This window comes from Tursiops truncatus, chromosome 8 (genome assembly GCF_011762595.2).
Source record: "Tursiops truncatus isolate mTurTru1 chromosome 8, mTurTru1.mat.Y, whole genome shotgun sequence".
Taxonomy (NCBI): Eukaryota; Metazoa; Chordata; class Mammalia; order Artiodactyla; family Delphinidae; genus Tursiops; species Tursiops truncatus.
The window spans coordinates 96632429-96648805 of record NC_047041.1 but is presented as its reverse complement, the minus strand read 5'-3'; the positions used below and the strand labels follow the sequence as shown (position 1 = coordinate 96648805).

The window sequence follows — 16377 nt, the reverse complement described above, 5'->3', positions numbered from 1 at the left end:
GCAAAATTGTCTTCCACGAAACCGGTCCCTGGTGCCAAAAAGGTTGGGGACCACTGATCTAGACTAAAACAATGAGATATCCAGACCACCGAACTTCAAATAAATTACTTTGCTATATATGTCAAGTAATACCTTATAGTTTGTTTTTTTTTTCTAGTGTAGTTTATCTGTACTTCTTCAAATCCTCTCCACTTGCATTTCCTCATGTCTATAGATGGCAAACTACAGGGACTTTTTTTTTTTTTTTTTTTTTTTTTGTTCAACTCTCCGGTATTTACAGGAAGACAGGAACAAAATGCTAGGCTTGGATTTAGGTGCAAAGAATGCCCTTTCACAACCAAAACCACCAAAGACCTTTTTATGTTTAAATACTGCTGCCTTCCCTCCTGTCCTTCTGAAATGTCTTTGCTTGTGTTAAGGCACAGTTTCCCCTCTTGTGCTCTGGATCCCACACCCTTCATTTTCTTCTGAATTTTCTGACATTTTATTTGAAAAATGAAAAACACACCCATGTAAAGAACACACCCATACCCATCATTAAATTCTCTCCCTCTAGAATCTGTTGATATGCTGAGAGGCATCCTATCTAAAAACCTAACAACAAACTCTCCCTTGACTCCATAACCCCACCCCCACTTCCTTTCTAAGCAAAGCTTCTTGAGAGTTCTCTATAGTTGTCATCTCCACTTCTGTTTATCTATCTCAATATATTTCAACAGGATTTCATCCCCACCATTCCAAGACAACACCCTTCAAGGTCAACACCGACATCCATGCTTCCAGATCAATAGTCAAGTCTCCTTCGCTAGCTCCCATTATAATTTACCTTTTATGTTTGGAATGCCCTGAAAGCCCATTATTCTGCCTCCTTCTGATTTCCACTTACACAGTCCCTAAGTGACTTCATCCAATGCCATTGCTTTAAATGCCCTCTGTAGGCCAAAAGCTCCCACGAACCTTCAACCCTAACTCTCCCCAACCCTCCAGACTCATGTTTCCAACTGTCTATGTGGCATCCCCTATAGATGACTAATAGCTCAAACTTAACGCTGGCGAAGTAGAACTCCTGCGGTTTCCTTTTCCCCTCTCCCAGAGTTTCCCTGATCTCAAATCGGATCTGGTTGCTCAAGTAAAAAAACGTAGGAATCATCTTTGATTCCACTTGCTTTTCCTCACCTCTCCCATCAGCAAGTCCTATCAATTTTACCTCCAAAATATCCCAAGGCAATCTACTCACCAACTCTACCTCTGCTGCTCTCTTCTAATCCATTCTCACATTGAAGCTACCACAGGTCTCCTAACTTGTGTCCTTGCTTCTTCTCTTGCCTCTATAACCCATTTTCCACACAGCAGCGATCTCTTCAATGTAAATTATTGATAAATCATGTCATTCGTCTGTCCAACCACCTGCTATGGCCTGAATTTTTGCGCCCCCCCCCCCAATTCTTATGCTGAAATCTCCAAAGATGATGGTATTAGGGGATGGAATATTTGAAAGATGCTTACGTCATGAATGTAGAGCCTTCATGAATGGGATTAGTGCCTTTATAAAAGAGGCTCCAGAGAGCTTCCTGCCCCTTTCACTATGTGAGGACACAGTTGAGACAGGCAATCTGCAACTTGGAAGACAGCCCTTAGCAGAACGTGACCATGCTTGGTGCCTTGATTTTGGCCATTCCAGCCTCCAAAAATGTGAAAAATTTCTGACGTTTATAAGCTACCCAGTCTGTGGTATTTTTTCACAGCGGCCCGAAGGGACTAAGACATTACCCCTCTCCCATCATTTCCCACTGCTCTTGGATTACAAAAGCCCTACATTATCTGGTCTTTGCTGCCTCCCTCCCCCAACCCCAGCCTCAACTTTTACCACTCTCCCCCAGATTCACTACACTCCAACCACACTGGCCTTTCCCTTCATCCAACACATTAAGTTTTTTTTTCCCTTTCTTAGGGTTTTGCACTGTTTCCTCCACCAGGAAGATTTTGCCCCAATTTCACACAGCCATTCAGGTCCTAACTCAAAATGTGTGCTCAGAAGAGGCCTTTCCTGACCATCCAATCTAAAAAGCCTCCCAGCCACTCTCTCCTATCACCCAATCTTAAGTCTCTGCATAGCACTTACCTTTTTATGTTTAGTGTAAGCTCTGCAAGACTTCATCTATCTTGTTCCCCCATCTAGAATGGTCCCTGTCACATAATAGGTGCATGATAAAAATGTGTGGAAAGAATGAATGGGGACTTCCATGGTGGCGCAGTGGTTAAGAATCCGCCTGCCAATGCAGGGGACACGGGTTCGAGCCCTGGTCCAGGAAGATCCCTCATGCTGTGGAGCAACTAAGCCCGTGTGCCACAACTACTGAGCCTGTGTTCTAGAGCCCGTGAGCCACGACTACTGAGCCAGCATGCTGCAAATACTGAAGCCTGAGCACCTAGAGCCCGTGCTCCGCAACAAGAAGCCACTGCAATGAGAAGCCCGCGCACCGCAATGAAGAGTAGCCCCCGCTCGCCACAACTAGAGAAAGCCCGTGTGCAGCAACGAAGACCCAACACGGCCAAAAATAAATAAAATATAATAAATAAATTTATTTAAAAAAATGAATGAATGGATGAAAGGCATCATGATACTTATTCAATAATGCAAGTCCAAACCAGGAATGACAATTATTTACAAGAGATCAGAGAGAATGGGCTCTCCCAGCTTACCACCTGAAAGCTCAATTTACGTTTTGACTTACGGTCTGGTTCCAATTAAACAACAGATTTAGCATCTATTTACCTAAGTGCCAAGGAAAGGGGACTCATCATAAAAATTCACCTGCTTAGCTCACAGGTGTTCTTGGCTTTCTTCTTCTCTAGGCATTCAGCAATAAATCATTCCAATAATGTTTCTATAATGCTTAGGGGAAAAACAAAAATTTTAAAAATTACATTAACTTCTGTGATATGGCAAAAATGTTTATTAAAATCTTTTTTTTTTTTTCCCCCAAGTATGAACTTTATTGGAAGGAGTCCTTCGAATTCACTCTCTCATCCTGGACAAACAAGCTAACAAGTACTATATACAGAATATAAAGCAGTAGTAAATTAGTCCACATAGTAGCATAGTGAAAAAAAATGGGACTTTTCTGGAACTCAGATCATTCAAAGTGGCAACTCAGGTGATCTAAGAAACCAATTATATTCTCATGGTTTTCCTTCTGGTTCAAGATCTGAAGAGTTAGGTTACCACCACCTGTTTTAAGAGGTAGAATATATGCTTTCGAGTAGTCCACCATTTACCAGTCAGCCTGGCCTCGGGAGATTCTCATACCTCAGCCCATCTGCCTTAGGTGATGGCCAGAAGATCTCTATGCCCCAGACAGCAAAGCTTCCTGCTCGTCTCTACTTAAGATCCATGAACCGGATATCCATGATGAGAAGGAAGTTCTTAGGCAGTGGGCGGGGGGCTGGAGAGAGAACAGTAAACACCTGATGCTCTAGGTCCACACTGGTCACAACGATGAAGCCGGCCACACTGGTCTCTGAAAGGTTCTCCTCTGTGCCCTCAGCAGAGCTGACACTCAGGAGGTGGTGCACCATGTCTCGGCCAGGGCTGACGGGCACTAGCTTGAGCTGATTGTCCTCCTGAGACATGCCCAGAGGCAGACAGGAGTCTGGGATGGTGGGTGCCCCAACTTTGTAGATTTTCACATCTGAAAATTTGACATTGAAGGCGTGGGGATAGAAACAGCCCCGGAATCCATAGAAATACTCACGGATACGCTCATCCCTACATTCCCGCCGGAAGTCCTTGGAGCGCTCAACCACGCCCCCGGATTTAGGGAGCAGCACGGTGCGTACAAAGTGAGGTAGGTCCCGTTTCAGTTCATTGTACAGTCGTTCTTGATCCAGAACCACAACTACGTCCACCTCAAAGGCGGACGCTGCATGCACCAGTGCCTGGTAACCAGAGCCCTTGACCCAGCCGCAGGTGTTAATGACACAGCCACTCACAGAGGCCCTTCGGTTCACTTCACACCTTTGGTTGAACACATCTGCTAAACGAGATGTAATCTGCAGAAGAAAGGATCGAGGTGAGGGAAAAAAAAAACCCCACAGAAACAAACCAACCCACAGCTCTTTTAGCCTTCTTTAGAATAAGTGGAATTAGATATAAAAAAATGGACATTCTTAATGGCTGTGGTTGTGACCCCATAACGTGGATTTAATTTTTATTTTATGTTGCTTCTTCTGTCTCTTGTGTTTCATGTCCTAAGTAGAAATTTAATAAATCACTTAAGAACAGGTCCATAGAAACGTGTACCAATCTGAGGTTGACTTATTTTTGAAACCGTCTTTTCCAAAATCATGTGGCAATAATACCAGCTGAGAGGGAGCAAAGAATTTTAACTGGCAAACTTCTGCACAGCTTCCAACCCTGACAGCAGCCCTTCCCTCCACCCCACCTTGGCCCTGGCTCTGACCTTATTATAAAGCTTGATGTTGGTGCCAGGAGTGGTGGAGCCAAAATGATACACCAGAGGGGCCTGGATAGAGAATCCCTCTTCAACATCTGCTGGCCGCTCAATGTAGAGGGCCCCCATGGTACCAGGGATGGACACAGAGCCCTGGCCCACATCCAGCTCCACGTAAGTGGGCCGCCGGCCCAAACGCACTGCGTAGTTGAGCAGCAGACGGCACACTGTGGACTTGCCCACATCAGTGGGGCCCACTACCATCACCCGGGGCCCTCGCTCTTCTTCCTTCTCCGCCTGCCTCCGCATCTGCTCCAAGGCTGTATGAGTGTTGAGATAAAGCAACATAGGGGTGTCCTTGGAGACATAAGCCACCTCGGTGCGGCCACTGAGCTGTAGAGAACAGCCATGCCAAGTGAAAACAGCCACCTTGGCACCAGCATCAAAGGTGAATTTCTTGTTTCGGGTCAGCTCTGTGCCAAAGATTTCTGCCATGCCAGCGAGCAGCTCCAACTGAACTGACTGAGATGCCTCCACCTCAAAGCGAAGTTCTGTTTCTCGCTCTAGTTCAAATTTAGTGGTTGGCTTCTTGTCATCATTGGCCTCCTCTCCCATCTTTTTTGTGTGGCTGCTGTGCCTAGAACACAAATATCAGATCAAAACAGAAGTCAGGACTCACTTCAAAATCCTCCAGTGGACGTTTCTCCTTACCTTGCTTCATACTTCTTCTTACCTCCGATCACCATCTGTCTCACTATATATTTGTTTATTGTCTGTCTATCCTCACTAGGACGTAAGGGGGGGTATTTTTGTTTGCTGCTGTAACTCTAGTACCTAGAATACAGCTTGACAACCCAAAGGCACCTCTATAGAAACACCCAGTGAATACATGACTCGGAGTAAGAAAACGGTATCTACAGTTTGAAAGACTTGATTACATCACCTTCATCGCCCTACTGGGATACTCCAGACTTAAAAAGGCAATAGATGCCCAATCCCTAACCCTCTCAGTCAACAAGAAAGGGAACCAGCAATCCGGATGCAAAGCAGAGAATACCGGCTTCGGACTCAAAACAGCAATAAGAAAACAACTCGGCAACCACTGGCAGTGTCTTTAGACAAATAAAATCACTTAACTTCTCTGTACCTTTTCCTCAGCTGTCAACTGGAAGAACTTACACTTCCTCACACAAAGTGTTGCTCTGGGGATTAACAGCGATTGCTGGAGTGGGGGGAAAAAATCACTACATAAACTAGAAAACGCCGAGGAACAGCGAAGAATCATCTCCGATCCCGGATCGCAGCTCTAGGTCCAGCATCTGTCCCAGCCTCCCCAGGCACCGAAACCTGCCCAGGCTCCAAGGAAGCGACGGTTGCGTTCCTGAGCTTATTATCTTACCTGTACAGCCAAGAGCCCAAACTTGTAAACCAAAAAGCCCTCACTAACTAGGACCTAAGCCTAACAGCTTGCCTCGCTCGCCTAGACCCACGCCGGAAACTCAGGCGTTTCCGCACTTGCGCAGTGGAGAAGCCGCGGCCGCGCGATGCCCCCTGTGATATGTAGTTGTGCCAGCCAGCCGCGAGCGATCGAGCTCGCGCAGCCGCTCGGCTTTCTGGGACTTGTAGTTAATGGATTGTTTTTGATCGTGACGTCAAAGGTGGGCGGGCGGCGGCCGTCATTGTTCGCGAAGCCCGGGGGCGGGCGGAGTAGGAGGAGTGGCGGTTACGCCCCCGCGCGGGGCGGGCACCAGCAGAGGGGGCCAACGGTTGCTGAGACGCGGCGGTCAGGGCCTCTCGCCACAGTACTCTCGCTCACCTGCCATCCGGGAAGGGGTAGGGCGGCGGGATGGGAAGGGGACTCGCTGGTCTAGGTCCCACGATCGCCTGGAAACGGGGAAATTAGCAGAACCGCATTTGGATACGAGGAAACCAAGGGGTAGGGAAAGTGGAGGAAAACAGCTTATCAGAGAGTAACCTGGACTGTCATCCCCAACCCGACACAATGTTTGCCCCCTAGAGAGCATTTAAAAAAATTTTTTTAAATAAACGAATAGAAGTCCAAGAATTTCTTCCAGTTACTCTGCAAGTCAATCATTACCCAACAACCTCTCTCCTATTGAGTGGGGAGTTTTGTTGGGGACTCTGTTTCCCGCCCTAAATCCCTGACAGTTATACAAGGTCAGTCATTTAACCCCACAAGCAACAGGTTAGGCCACGTCTTTAAGCTTCAGATGCGTTTGGACTTCGGAATCTTGTATTCTTTGGGCAAATCACAGACTTAAACACTCTGAGACCCAGTTTTTTGACTGTGAACTAGCGATAACAGTACCCAACCTCTTCAAGTCGTTTTGAAGACTGAATAGGATGATGTATGTAAAGTACTAAGCCCAATGCCTGTAACATAGAAAGCATCTGATGTTAGCTCTTAAGTTATTGTAAGTTGAGGAGGGGAAGCTATAACGATGCCATCTATCTGTAGTTTACATTTTTCAAAGCCCTTTCAGGTATCCTCTTTCACAGCCACCAGTAAAGTCAGCGTTATCATCTTCAATTTCAGGTGAGGTAGGAGACTAAGGTAGGTGAAGCGATTTGCCCAAGCTAGTACTCAAACCCAAGATTTTGGAGTTTGAGTGCCGTTATAATAATAGCAAATGCATAGTACCAGATGCCACACAGTGTTCTATGGGCATTACAGGTATAAATCCATTAAATCCTCACAAGAATCCTGTGAAGTACACACTGTAATTGTCATCCCTGCTTTAGAGATGAGTACTTTTTTCAGTCCAGCTCACAGGGTTAATCTGAGTACAAAAGCCTGGTAAGATTTTCTGGGTTGCCTTTTTCCGGCTGGCCCCATTTTACCATTCCCTTCCTAAGAGTGCCTTCCTCACGTCTCACTTCTTTTCATTATTTTGGCAGCACCGGGTCTCAGTTACAGCACGCGGGATCTTCGTTGTGACATGCGGGCTCTTAGCTGGGGCATGCGTGCAGGATCTAGTTCCCCGGCCATGGACCAAACCAGGGCCCCCTTCACTGGGAGCACAGGGCCCTACCCACTGGACCACCAGGGAAGTCCCTCACTTCTCACTTCTCACAGTACTTTTTCTTTGGTGGTTTGCTTTAATTATTTAATTCATTCACCACGCCTCTATTAGTTCTCCAGGGAACTGCCACGTATCCCCTAATCTTTCACCATTCTTCAAAAATTCAATTCTAGTCTTCCCTTTGCAAAATTCTCTCCCTTAGGGAGCTCATCCTCTCCTGTTTCCATGCAGTCTATCTCCCAGATTTGTTTCTTTGCCTCTCCCTTGAGGCAATTTCTCCCAGTTATCTGAAGGTCATCGTAATTTGGGTATTGTATAGCCATCTCAAGCTGACTTTAGGGAGAAGAAACCCCTCCCCCTCCTTTGGACTGCTCTCCATTTTGCTTCTTAAACAGAGTCAGGGCAGAACATTGAAAGCATCTATGCTTCCCTACACTCTCTTTCCTCACTTTCAATCTTTCACCAAGCACTCCTGTCATCTCCACCCCACCCCCAAATAATACTGTCCTCACGTGTCTTGTTTATTCTCCTCTCCAGCTAAATCCTTGATAATTTTCTTCCTGAGTTCATTTAAATTAAGTGGCATCCTTTTTTGCTTCCACACTTCCAAACCTTGCCCTAAAAAACTACTCACCTTCCTTTTCCCACTTCCCACTGTTTTCCTCAACAAATGCCTCCTCCACTTACATTTCCCTTCTCATCTGTTGCCCAGGCAAGAATATTTCCCTCTTTCTTTACTCAGTTCTACCTCTCAATTCCAAACCTCTGGTAACGTCACTCAAGATACCCACACTGTGTTTTCAGAATTTACCTTAAACCCCAGAATCTTCCCTGATTAAATATTCAGAATTCCTTTCACTTTTTCAGACCCAGCTAGCAGTGCCTCCCATGAACCTTATTTCCCTACCTTAACTTTTCCCCCTCCTTGCTTGTGAAAAGTACTTTGTTTTCTGAATGTTAGCCTTGGTTAGAAATGGGAGTTTTTATCTTAGAGGGTTATATTGTGTCCACCTACTTTAGCAGCTTGCATAGGGCAACACTCCATGAGAAATATTCTGGGTCAACTGAAATATAACTGGAAACCGATACAAAAATAGCAAGAAAGATGTTAAATTCTTCATCAGACATAAATCTGGCATGTGTCTCTTGAGCTATCAGAATTTAATAGTAAATCTGCTCTGGGTTTAGGGGTATTAAGTTGAGAACATTGTTTTGAAATGACAGCAACTATGGTTTACTAAGTGCCTATCACGTGCCAGGCGTTTTTTAGGTGTTTACACGTTGTCTCGCTTTACTTCACGTCTCCATGGGGTAAACGTCATTAGCTTAATTTAGTAGAGGAGCAAAACAGGGGCACGAAGTTTATCAGTAACTCACCCAGTGGTGTCTGGTAAGTGTATTGGCAGAGCCGGGATTCCAGCTCAGGTCTCTCTGAGACCAAAGCCAGACACCTGGACAACATCTGAAGATGCAACTCAACGGCTGTTTTGTGAGCATCTTCTGTGTGCAGAGTTCTGTGCTAGGCATCGCAGTCCTGGGATGCAGAGAGGAGTTTCCCAGAGGACCTGCCTCAGAAAGTTTATAGCCCAGTAGAGAATCTTATGTAACGTGGGTGTAGCACAAGTAATTTGGAGGTAGGTGATAAGACGTTCCTGCATGTGAGATGTCATATTTGGTCTATGACTCCTTCGGGGGTACTCAGCTGGAGGCTTGGAAGTGCCTGGTACAAGCTTGGGGGCACTCTATGCCATATGTGACAATTACTGTGTTTTTCTTTTCCCTGCGTCAAGGCTGGTGCCAGAGCTGAAATGGGAGATGTATCATCTTGAATGTGCGCGCGCGCTCCTGACTCTGCACCCGTCTCTCACTGTCACCCGCCTAGCCACCACCTTTCCTCCAGTCCTGCCACCCGTACTGTACGCCATCCTTGCCCAGCCCTGTCCTTCCCCCAGGTTCTTGCAGTCTCCTTGGCCACACCGCCTTCCTCCAGAGCAGCCAGCCTCTCCTCTTGCCCCCGCCCCTCCCGTCCCGCCCCTCTGCTCCCATCCCTCTGCATCACTCCCCCAGCCCCATCCCTCAATGCCTGCGCGCTCCCTTCCTCCCAACCCTCCTCCTGTGTCTCCCAGCCCTGCTCTGACGTGGGAGGTGAGGGGGGTGGGGGATGGATGACTCACAGTGTTATGATGCAGTTCCACAACATACAGCTACATTCACCCACAGCCCGAGGTACAGACGGGAGACAACCTCTGGCCCCTTAGCAGCTGGCCAGCTTTGCAGCCCCAGTCTTGAGCCCCTAACTACCCTCCCCCCGCCCCCATCCCCTTCCCCATTGAAGGAGCGGAAGGAGAAGAGAGAAGAGTGAGCAGAGAGATTGAGAGAGAGAGAGAGAGAGAGAGAGAGAGATAGACGGAGATCTCTGGAGCAGACCTCAAGGTGAGGGGGCAGCCCTTCTCCAAATGAATCTTTTTCCCTTTGCAAATTTCCTCCTTCTGCTGCGTGTTGCTTTCTCCCCTTTGCAAAAGCATTATTCATCCACCCTTTGTCCTCCCTTCCCCCTCCCCGCTGCCTCCGCGCCTCTCTCAGCTCCTTCATCCCTCTCCAAGCTCTGACGGTTCCCGCACTTATTTCCCGGCAACTCTGGCTGCAGCATCAGGCATCACTGTTTATTGTTTTGCTGCTGGTGCAGACCCCCAAAGCCCGCCCTGGGAGCCGGCTGCGCTGCTAATTATTCGGACCCTACCCTACTAAGGAATGCCAGCCCGGAGGGGGCCGAAGCCTCAGAGCAGATGAGAAAATCCTTTGTGAGCAGGTGTCCCCCTCCCTTTTTGTTCCCCTAAGAGGCACGGGATTCGCACCTGTTTCCTGGAGCCTCCGCCTCGGCGCCTCTGCCGTCAGCGCTGGTTGCTCGGCATCCCCCTCCCCCAGCCCTCCCTCTCCCCCACCTCCCACGGTCCAGCCCCATCTCACTTGGGGGAGCATCCTCTCCACCGCACTCCGCTTGCCTTTGTTTTTTTCCCAATCATTTGCTCTACTCGCTTCTCTCGGTAATCTGAGATGGGGAGAGAAGTGACCCCTCCTCCCCTCCCGTGAGTGACTCTCCGGCCTTCTGTGCAGCCTCTCCTGGGCTGGATGGGGAAGCAGGGGAGAGAGAGGGAGGGAGGCGTGCTGGAGGCTGGGGAAGGAGTCTGAGAGCTAGGACCCGGCCCCCTCCCCAGGCCCCTCGAAGGTGTGTTAGTTGGAGCGCGTCAGAGGGGAGCCTGCAGGCAAAGTTGAAGGCAGCCCTGTGAAGTGGAGGCTGAAGAGTGTTCTGCTGGTGAGGAAGGCCCGTTTCCTAGAGCCAGAGCCCAGTGTCACCCTCAGCACAGCCCACGGTGTCTTCCTGGGCCCCAGCAGGGGGAGAAGACCTGAATCTGAAGATGGTCTCTGCCAGGGGGTCTTTGCAGAGAGAGTGCCTGGCGGCCCCAGGAAGCACTGGAACAGCAGGGGTGCTGGCGGCCACCGCAGAGGACAGGATGAGAGCCCGTCGCCCTGGCTTGCTCAGTCCCACTGCCTCTGCTCTGCCTAGTGGCCTAGCATTGCCAAAGCACCCAGCTGGCATCTCGGAACCAGACTTGGGCTGAACCGTCCACCACGGGCTTGAAGGCCCCATGAAGGAGGGAGAAGACAGCCGCTCACTCGCTTATCAGAACCAACAGGGGACACCTCCCTCGTTATCCAGCACCCTCAGCCATTCTGGGTCTGGAGTCTGGGCATCTTCCTCAAAATTCTTAATCAGGACCCAGCAATTATTTTATCTCATGTCACCCACAGAGTCACTGCTGTTTGTCCTGCCCTTAGGAGAAGGTGAAGAGAAACATCCTCTGCCTTGGGCCCCAAAGCACGGGTTTTGAAAATAAGGGCCTCCACTTTTGCTGCCCGTCTTAGACGCTGCTCCACCCTGCAGACACAGCTCAGGAGCGCTGGCCTCCCCGACACAGTCCCCGTTGCCCATTGGTTCCAGCTGTCAGATGCGCCCGAAGGAAAGAGAGTTTCTCTCCTAGGCTGGGTGCCCAAGTCCTTAACCGAGGGCTGAGGCAGCCATTACAGAGGGCAGGAAAGAGAGACAGAGGGCCTCAGAGGCTGAGAAGACAAGCCCAGTGTTGCTTCTGGGCCAGAATGAGTGGACCAAGGTGCAAGACCGGGCAGCAGCCACGTCTGAGGTCTTTGGTACCCGATGAGACATCCATCAAGTTCTAGTTCCCAGAATGCAGGACTCCAGCCCCAGAAGAGGGCTGGAGCGGAGTGTGTGTACCTGCCTGCCTGCTCTCCTTCCCTTTCTCATCACGCCCCTCCCTCCCACACAAAATGTGTGATGGACCAATTATATTGCAAACGGAGGCCATGAGAAAGAAGAACTGCCAGGCACCCCCAACTTTTTAAAGGCTCTGAGCTCCAGAGACACAGAGCCTACCAGTGCATGTGGGACGCAGATCCTCAAAAAAGAACTGAAAACCAAGGAAAGAACGCTTGCAAATGACGTTGCTCCCATGGCAGCGCTGGTGCCGGCGGGCTGCTCTCGGTGGAAAATGGTGGAGGCTGCTCCCGCCCCAGGAGGGAGAGACACCACCTCCTGGGCTAGAGGCCTGGATCCGCTGCCAGGCTTGCCAGAGCAGACTGTCATCCAGGGGACAGGGAGACACAGTGCGACCGGACGCTGAGGAGGGTTGCTGGCGATGTGGGGGGAAGTAGGGGTGGAGGTGAGCGGTGCCCCATCTTCTCCATCCCCGCAGGAGGGGCTCCTCACGTGGTCTCGGCTCTCCTGATGCACCTTCCCCTCTTCCCAGGTGACTTCCGTTTCTATCTGGTTCACGTCTGGGGGGGCCCTGGCCGGGCAGCCCCCCCACATCTCTCCTGCCCTGAAACACGGCTCTAGCCAACCTGCTCCGCTGCTTCACCTGCGACCGTCTGTGTGGGAGCTGCACGGCACCAGCCCCTCCTGCCCGCCAGGGCATCGTCCTCCAGCCCGTCATGCCCAGCTGCGACCCTGGCCCGGCCCCTGCCTGCCTCCCCACCAAGACTTTCCGCAGCTACCTGCCCCGCTGCCACCGCACCTACAGCTGCGTCCACTGCCGTGCACACCTGGCCAAACACGATGAGCTTATTTCCAAGGTACGCCAAGTGGGGGCCTGCCACTCCCCTCCGCTCTCCCCCCAGGGTAGTCCAAACACCACCTAGGGGTGAGGCAACGAAGTCCAGCCTCCCTCCTCCGCGTCCCGGGGTGACTCAGGGCAAGGGTAACCCTGGGGTCAAGGGCTACCCAGTAGTCACTGTCTGTCCTATGTCTCCGCAGTCCTTCCAAGGGAGCCACGGCCGAGCCTACCTGTTTAACTCCGTGTGAGTCTCCCTCTCTCCTTGTGCATGTGTGCTTGTGTTGTGAATAATTTTCCTCTGGGAGAAACAGGGTGAGCCATCTGAAGGCGGCTTTGCACCTGCTGCCTTGGCCTCTCCTTTTGCGAAGTGGTTCAGGAACTCAGTCTACAGTTCTTCTGCGGGGAATCCCAGCACCGGAAGAAAAAGGCCCAAGCACTAGCCAGAAAAGGGTGGATTGCTGAGGGCAGGGGCTTCCATTTGGAGGGTTAAGCTCTCTCCAGATGGAAGGTCCTTTGGGCTGTTCGGGGTCTAGGCTGACAGAGCGACCCCACCGGGTCCTGGGTCCTTCCTGTTTCCTGAGACAGGGTCAACGTGGGCTGCGGGCCAGCTGAGCAGCGTCTCCTGCTCACGGGGCTCCACTCGGTAGCTGATATCTTCTGCGAGAGCTGCAAGACCACCCTCGGCTGGAAATATGTAAGTACCGGGGGGACAGGGCCACCCTCTGAAGTGGAGTCTCCATGGCCCTCCAAGCCCCGGTGCCCACATGTTAGGTCTTTGCATGATCCAGAGGGGAGAGGGAGCTAGTAGTGGGTTGGACTGGGTGGGGGGTAGCGGGGTTGGGGATCAGGGGTAACACAGGTGGCAGCAGGAGTGCCGGGGAGGGAACTGCTCTGTCCTGCGTTCACGGCTTCCCCTCCATCAGGAACAAGCTTTTGAGACGAGCCAGAAGTACAAAGAAGGGAAGTACATCATTGAAATGTCACACATGGTGAAGGACAACGGCTGGGACTGAGGGGCTCCGGCAGGCTGTGCCCTTCCTCCGCATGCCCCACCCTCCCCACCCCCGTCCCCTGGCCCTGCGAAGCGTCCATACCAGCATGAGTACTGCCCCACCCCTGGGGGGAACCCGGCTCCCACCACCCCCTCCCCCGCCTCCACCTCGCCACTCCCAGGCCCCTTTGGAACGGGGCCCTGGGGTACCCCAGGGGTGTTGAAGGCTCAGGAGTGGGCAGCAGCCAGGGAGACAGACTGGGGGAAAGGGCTGGCTGTGGGGCCTTCTAGCCCCAAGGTCCTGAAAATTGAGGGGATGGCGGGGCGTAGACTCAGGCAGAGAGGACCACGGGAGGAATCGGTGTTTGCTCCACCTCTGTGAATGAACAGAGGACCAACTTTGAGTCATGGGACTGGTAGATCCTAGGCCACAGAATAGCAGGTGGGAAAAGGCTCGAGATGGAGTGAAATTTTGGCCTCAGACACCGGGAGATCCCGGAGTCTCTAAGGGTGAAGTTTCCCACCCCTGTTTGCAGAAGCAAGGATTCGTTGGGGGTGGAAATCCCAAATCCCAGGCCCTGGGTAATAAAAGAATCGCAGGGGTTTCCATTTCACTCCACTTGTTTATCTTGGCACTGAAGAGGCACTTTCAAGTATCTGACCCTTGCGTGGGCTAGGGAGAGTTGCCCTGGAACAGCCTCACCCCCAGCTGGCAGATTCCAGAGCAAGCCGGCGTTGTGGGCGTTCTCCGAGGCCCAGCCACTGCTCCCTGGCACCCAGTCCCTTGGGGGGAAGGCGGGAAATCAGTGCTACGGGGCCAGGCTTCCTCGTGGCTGCCACCAGCGAACGAAACTTTTGTATGATACATAAAGTGTTTGAGTCTATTTTTAATAAAAAGGGGAAAGCAACTGTGAGGCACTCGGTCCTCTGACTTTTCTTCCTCGTGCAAGTGCCGTACCGGTCACATAACACCCCCATCCCAGGCCTGTCCCTTCACACCACTAGGGGGCAGCAGTTGCTTCGTCAATGGCAAGACACCAGGGGATGGAGATTCAGGTGAGGTTTTGCTTATAAGAGATGGCTTTTGTGAGTGGTATTCCAGCTGGAGTATCCAAAACAGCTCCTGTCTTTTGGAGCCCTTGACAAGTGAATCTGCTTTTGCCTGGTTCGGGCACCTGGAAGAGGTTTATTCCAGAACAAGGGTTTTCTTGGGTCCCATTGCCTTTCAGCCTGGCTCTGGAACGTTTTGGTCGGCTCATGGCCACACTTAAAGCTAAAAGGAAAATCGATCCGCCAAGGTGCTGCCTTAGCAGCTGATACAAAGTGGAACAAAATAGCTCAAAACTGCAGCATCAATGCAACCACGTGACGCAAGTGCAATTTTTGGCAGTGATGTGATCTTATTTTTGTGAGGTCACCGACATCTGCAGGGAGGATTGGACGCATCATGAAAATCATTGTTTTTGTGAGCTAGCTTGTTATTTACAGATTCATTTATTCATACTGCAACTATTTGTAAGCGCACCTCTTACTTGCCAGGCCTTGTTCAGCACTGGGGATGCAGTGGAGAACAAGGCAGCCACGGCCTGACTTCATGGAGCTTTCGGTCTAGCGCGAGGACAAACGAGAACCAGGCAATTCCAGTGGGTGACAAGGGCTCTGAGCGGGGATGGGGGAGTAAGCTCGGGAGCTTGTAGGAGGGGCTTAGCCTAGACTTAAGGAGTCAAGGAAGGCTTTGCAGAGTGATGACTATGACGGCACTTGAAGGATGAGAAGTTGGGTGGGCGGGGCTTCCCTGGTGGCGCAGTGGTTAAGAATCCGCCTGCCAATGCAGGGGACACGGGTTCAAGCCCTGGTGCAGGAAGAGCCCACATGCCGCGGAGCAACTAAGCCCGTGCACCACAACTACTGAGCCCGTGTGCCACACACGGAAGCCCGTGCACCTAGAGCCCGTGCTCCACAAGAGAAGCCCGCGCACTGCAGCGAAGAATAGCCCCGCTCGCTGCGACTAGAGACAGCCTGCGCGCAGGCAGGAAGACCCAACGCAGCCAAAGATAAATAAATAAATTTATAGTAAAAAAAAAAAAAAAGAAGTTACGTGGGCAGAGAGGAAGATTGAGGGGAGGGGGATATTTCAGGCCGAGAGAACTGTGTGTTAAGTGGCTCAAGTTTAGATGAAATGAAAGTTTCCAAAGCTGGAGCCCAGATGCAAGTGGGTGATGAGACAGCACAGGAAAGACAGGCAGAGGCCATAATACACTTAGGAATTTCATCTCAAGGGCATTGAGGAAACACTGAACTTTTCTTGCTTCTTAATAAGTGGAGTCACATCACCAAATGGCTGTTTTGTGCCCAGAGAAGAGGCTCTAATAGAAATGTTAAGAATGAAAAAAAAGGAACATGAAGCTAACTGTACCGTCTCAACTACTGTTGTCAACGTCAGGATGGAGAGGCTGTCTGGGCAGAAGGGAGGAAGAGACCTGGAAGACACAGGTGCTAGATGAAGGCAAATAAGCCATGAAGGAATGATGTCCAGCACCCCCATCTGAGAGGCCTGATGGGGGTCTGTCCCATCATTCAGTTCCCACATGCCTGGTGATGCCTAAAGCCTTCTCTCAGGTTCCAGCAAGCGACCCAGAAACGCTGTCCCTCTCAGTTCCACTTCCTGCACCAAAGTTCAGGAAGGCTTGTCCTTGAAAATCTCTGACTTTGAACGTCAGACACAAACTAGCCACCTTCTTAAAGCTCCCCAAATCTGC

At 50.7% G+C, this 16377-nt stretch overlaps 2 protein-coding genes across 5 annotated transcripts; one reads left to right on the top strand and one right to left on the bottom strand.

Moving 5' to 3' along the window:
* Positions 1 to 2559: 2559 nt before the first annotated feature.
* On the bottom strand, positions 2560 to 5979 carry CLP1 (cleavage factor polyribonucleotide kinase subunit 1). 3 transcript variants are annotated; one of them, XM_004315546.4, is made up of 3 exons: positions 5854 to 5979; positions 4464 to 5091; positions 2560 to 4053 (listed from the first exon to the last, which is right to left on the bottom strand). In XM_004315546.4, exons 2-3 carry the CDS (start codon positions 5067 to 5069, stop codon positions 3382 to 3384), a joined length of 1278 nt encoding a protein of 425 aa, XP_004315594.1. In that variant the 5' UTR covers positions 5070 to 5091; positions 5854 to 5979; the 3' UTR covers positions 2560 to 3381. The 3 variants fall into 3 exon arrangements, with proteins under 3 accessions (XP_004315594.1, XP_019804030.1, XP_019804029.1); XM_019948471.3 differs by having other exon boundaries at positions 5602 to 5960; XM_019948470.3 differs by having other exon boundaries at positions 5166 to 5959.
* Positions 5980 to 9020: 3041 nt separating this feature from the next.
* YPEL4 (yippee like 4) lies at positions 9021 to 14532 on the top strand. 2 transcript variants are annotated; one of them, XM_033860728.2, is made up of 6 exons: positions 9021 to 9132; positions 9289 to 9931; positions 12322 to 12646; positions 12828 to 12871; positions 13213 to 13321; positions 13551 to 14532. In XM_033860728.2, exons 3-6 carry the CDS (start codon positions 12506 to 12508, stop codon positions 13638 to 13640), a joined length of 384 nt encoding a protein of 127 aa, XP_033716619.1. In that variant the 5' UTR covers positions 9021 to 9132; positions 9289 to 9931; positions 12322 to 12505; the 3' UTR covers positions 13641 to 14532. The 2 variants fall into 2 exon arrangements, with proteins under 2 accessions (XP_033716619.1, XP_073665077.1); XM_073808976.1 differs by lacking the exons at positions 9021 to 9132; positions 9289 to 9931 and adding an exon at positions 10615 to 12234.
* Positions 14533 to 16377: the final 1845 nt, after the last annotated feature.

Coding starts and splice junctions, on each gene's coding strand:
- CLP1 (XM_019948470.3), bottom strand. CDS start 5,200: ATGGTGATCGGAGGTAAGAAGAAGTATGAAGCAAG. Junction 5,092..5,165: donor AAGAAGAAGTATGAAGCAAG/GTAAGGAGAAAC, acceptor TTTGTGTTCTAG/GCACAGCAGCCACACAAAAA. Junction 4,054..4,463: donor ACATCAAGCTTTATAATAAG/GTCAGAGCCAGG, acceptor TTTCTTCTGCAG/ATTACATCTCGTTTAGCAGA.
- YPEL4 (XM_033860728.2), top strand. CDS start 12,506: ATGCCCAGCTGCGACCCTGGCCCGGCCCCTGCCTGCCTCCCCACCAAG. Junction 12,647..12,827: donor ACGATGAGCTTATTTCCAAG/GTACGCCAAGTG, acceptor ATGTCTCCGCAG/TCCTTCCAAGGGAGCCACGG. Junction 12,872..13,212: donor GCCTACCTGTTTAACTCCGT/GTGAGTCTCCCT, acceptor TTCCTGAGACAG/GGTCAACGTGGGCTGCGGGC.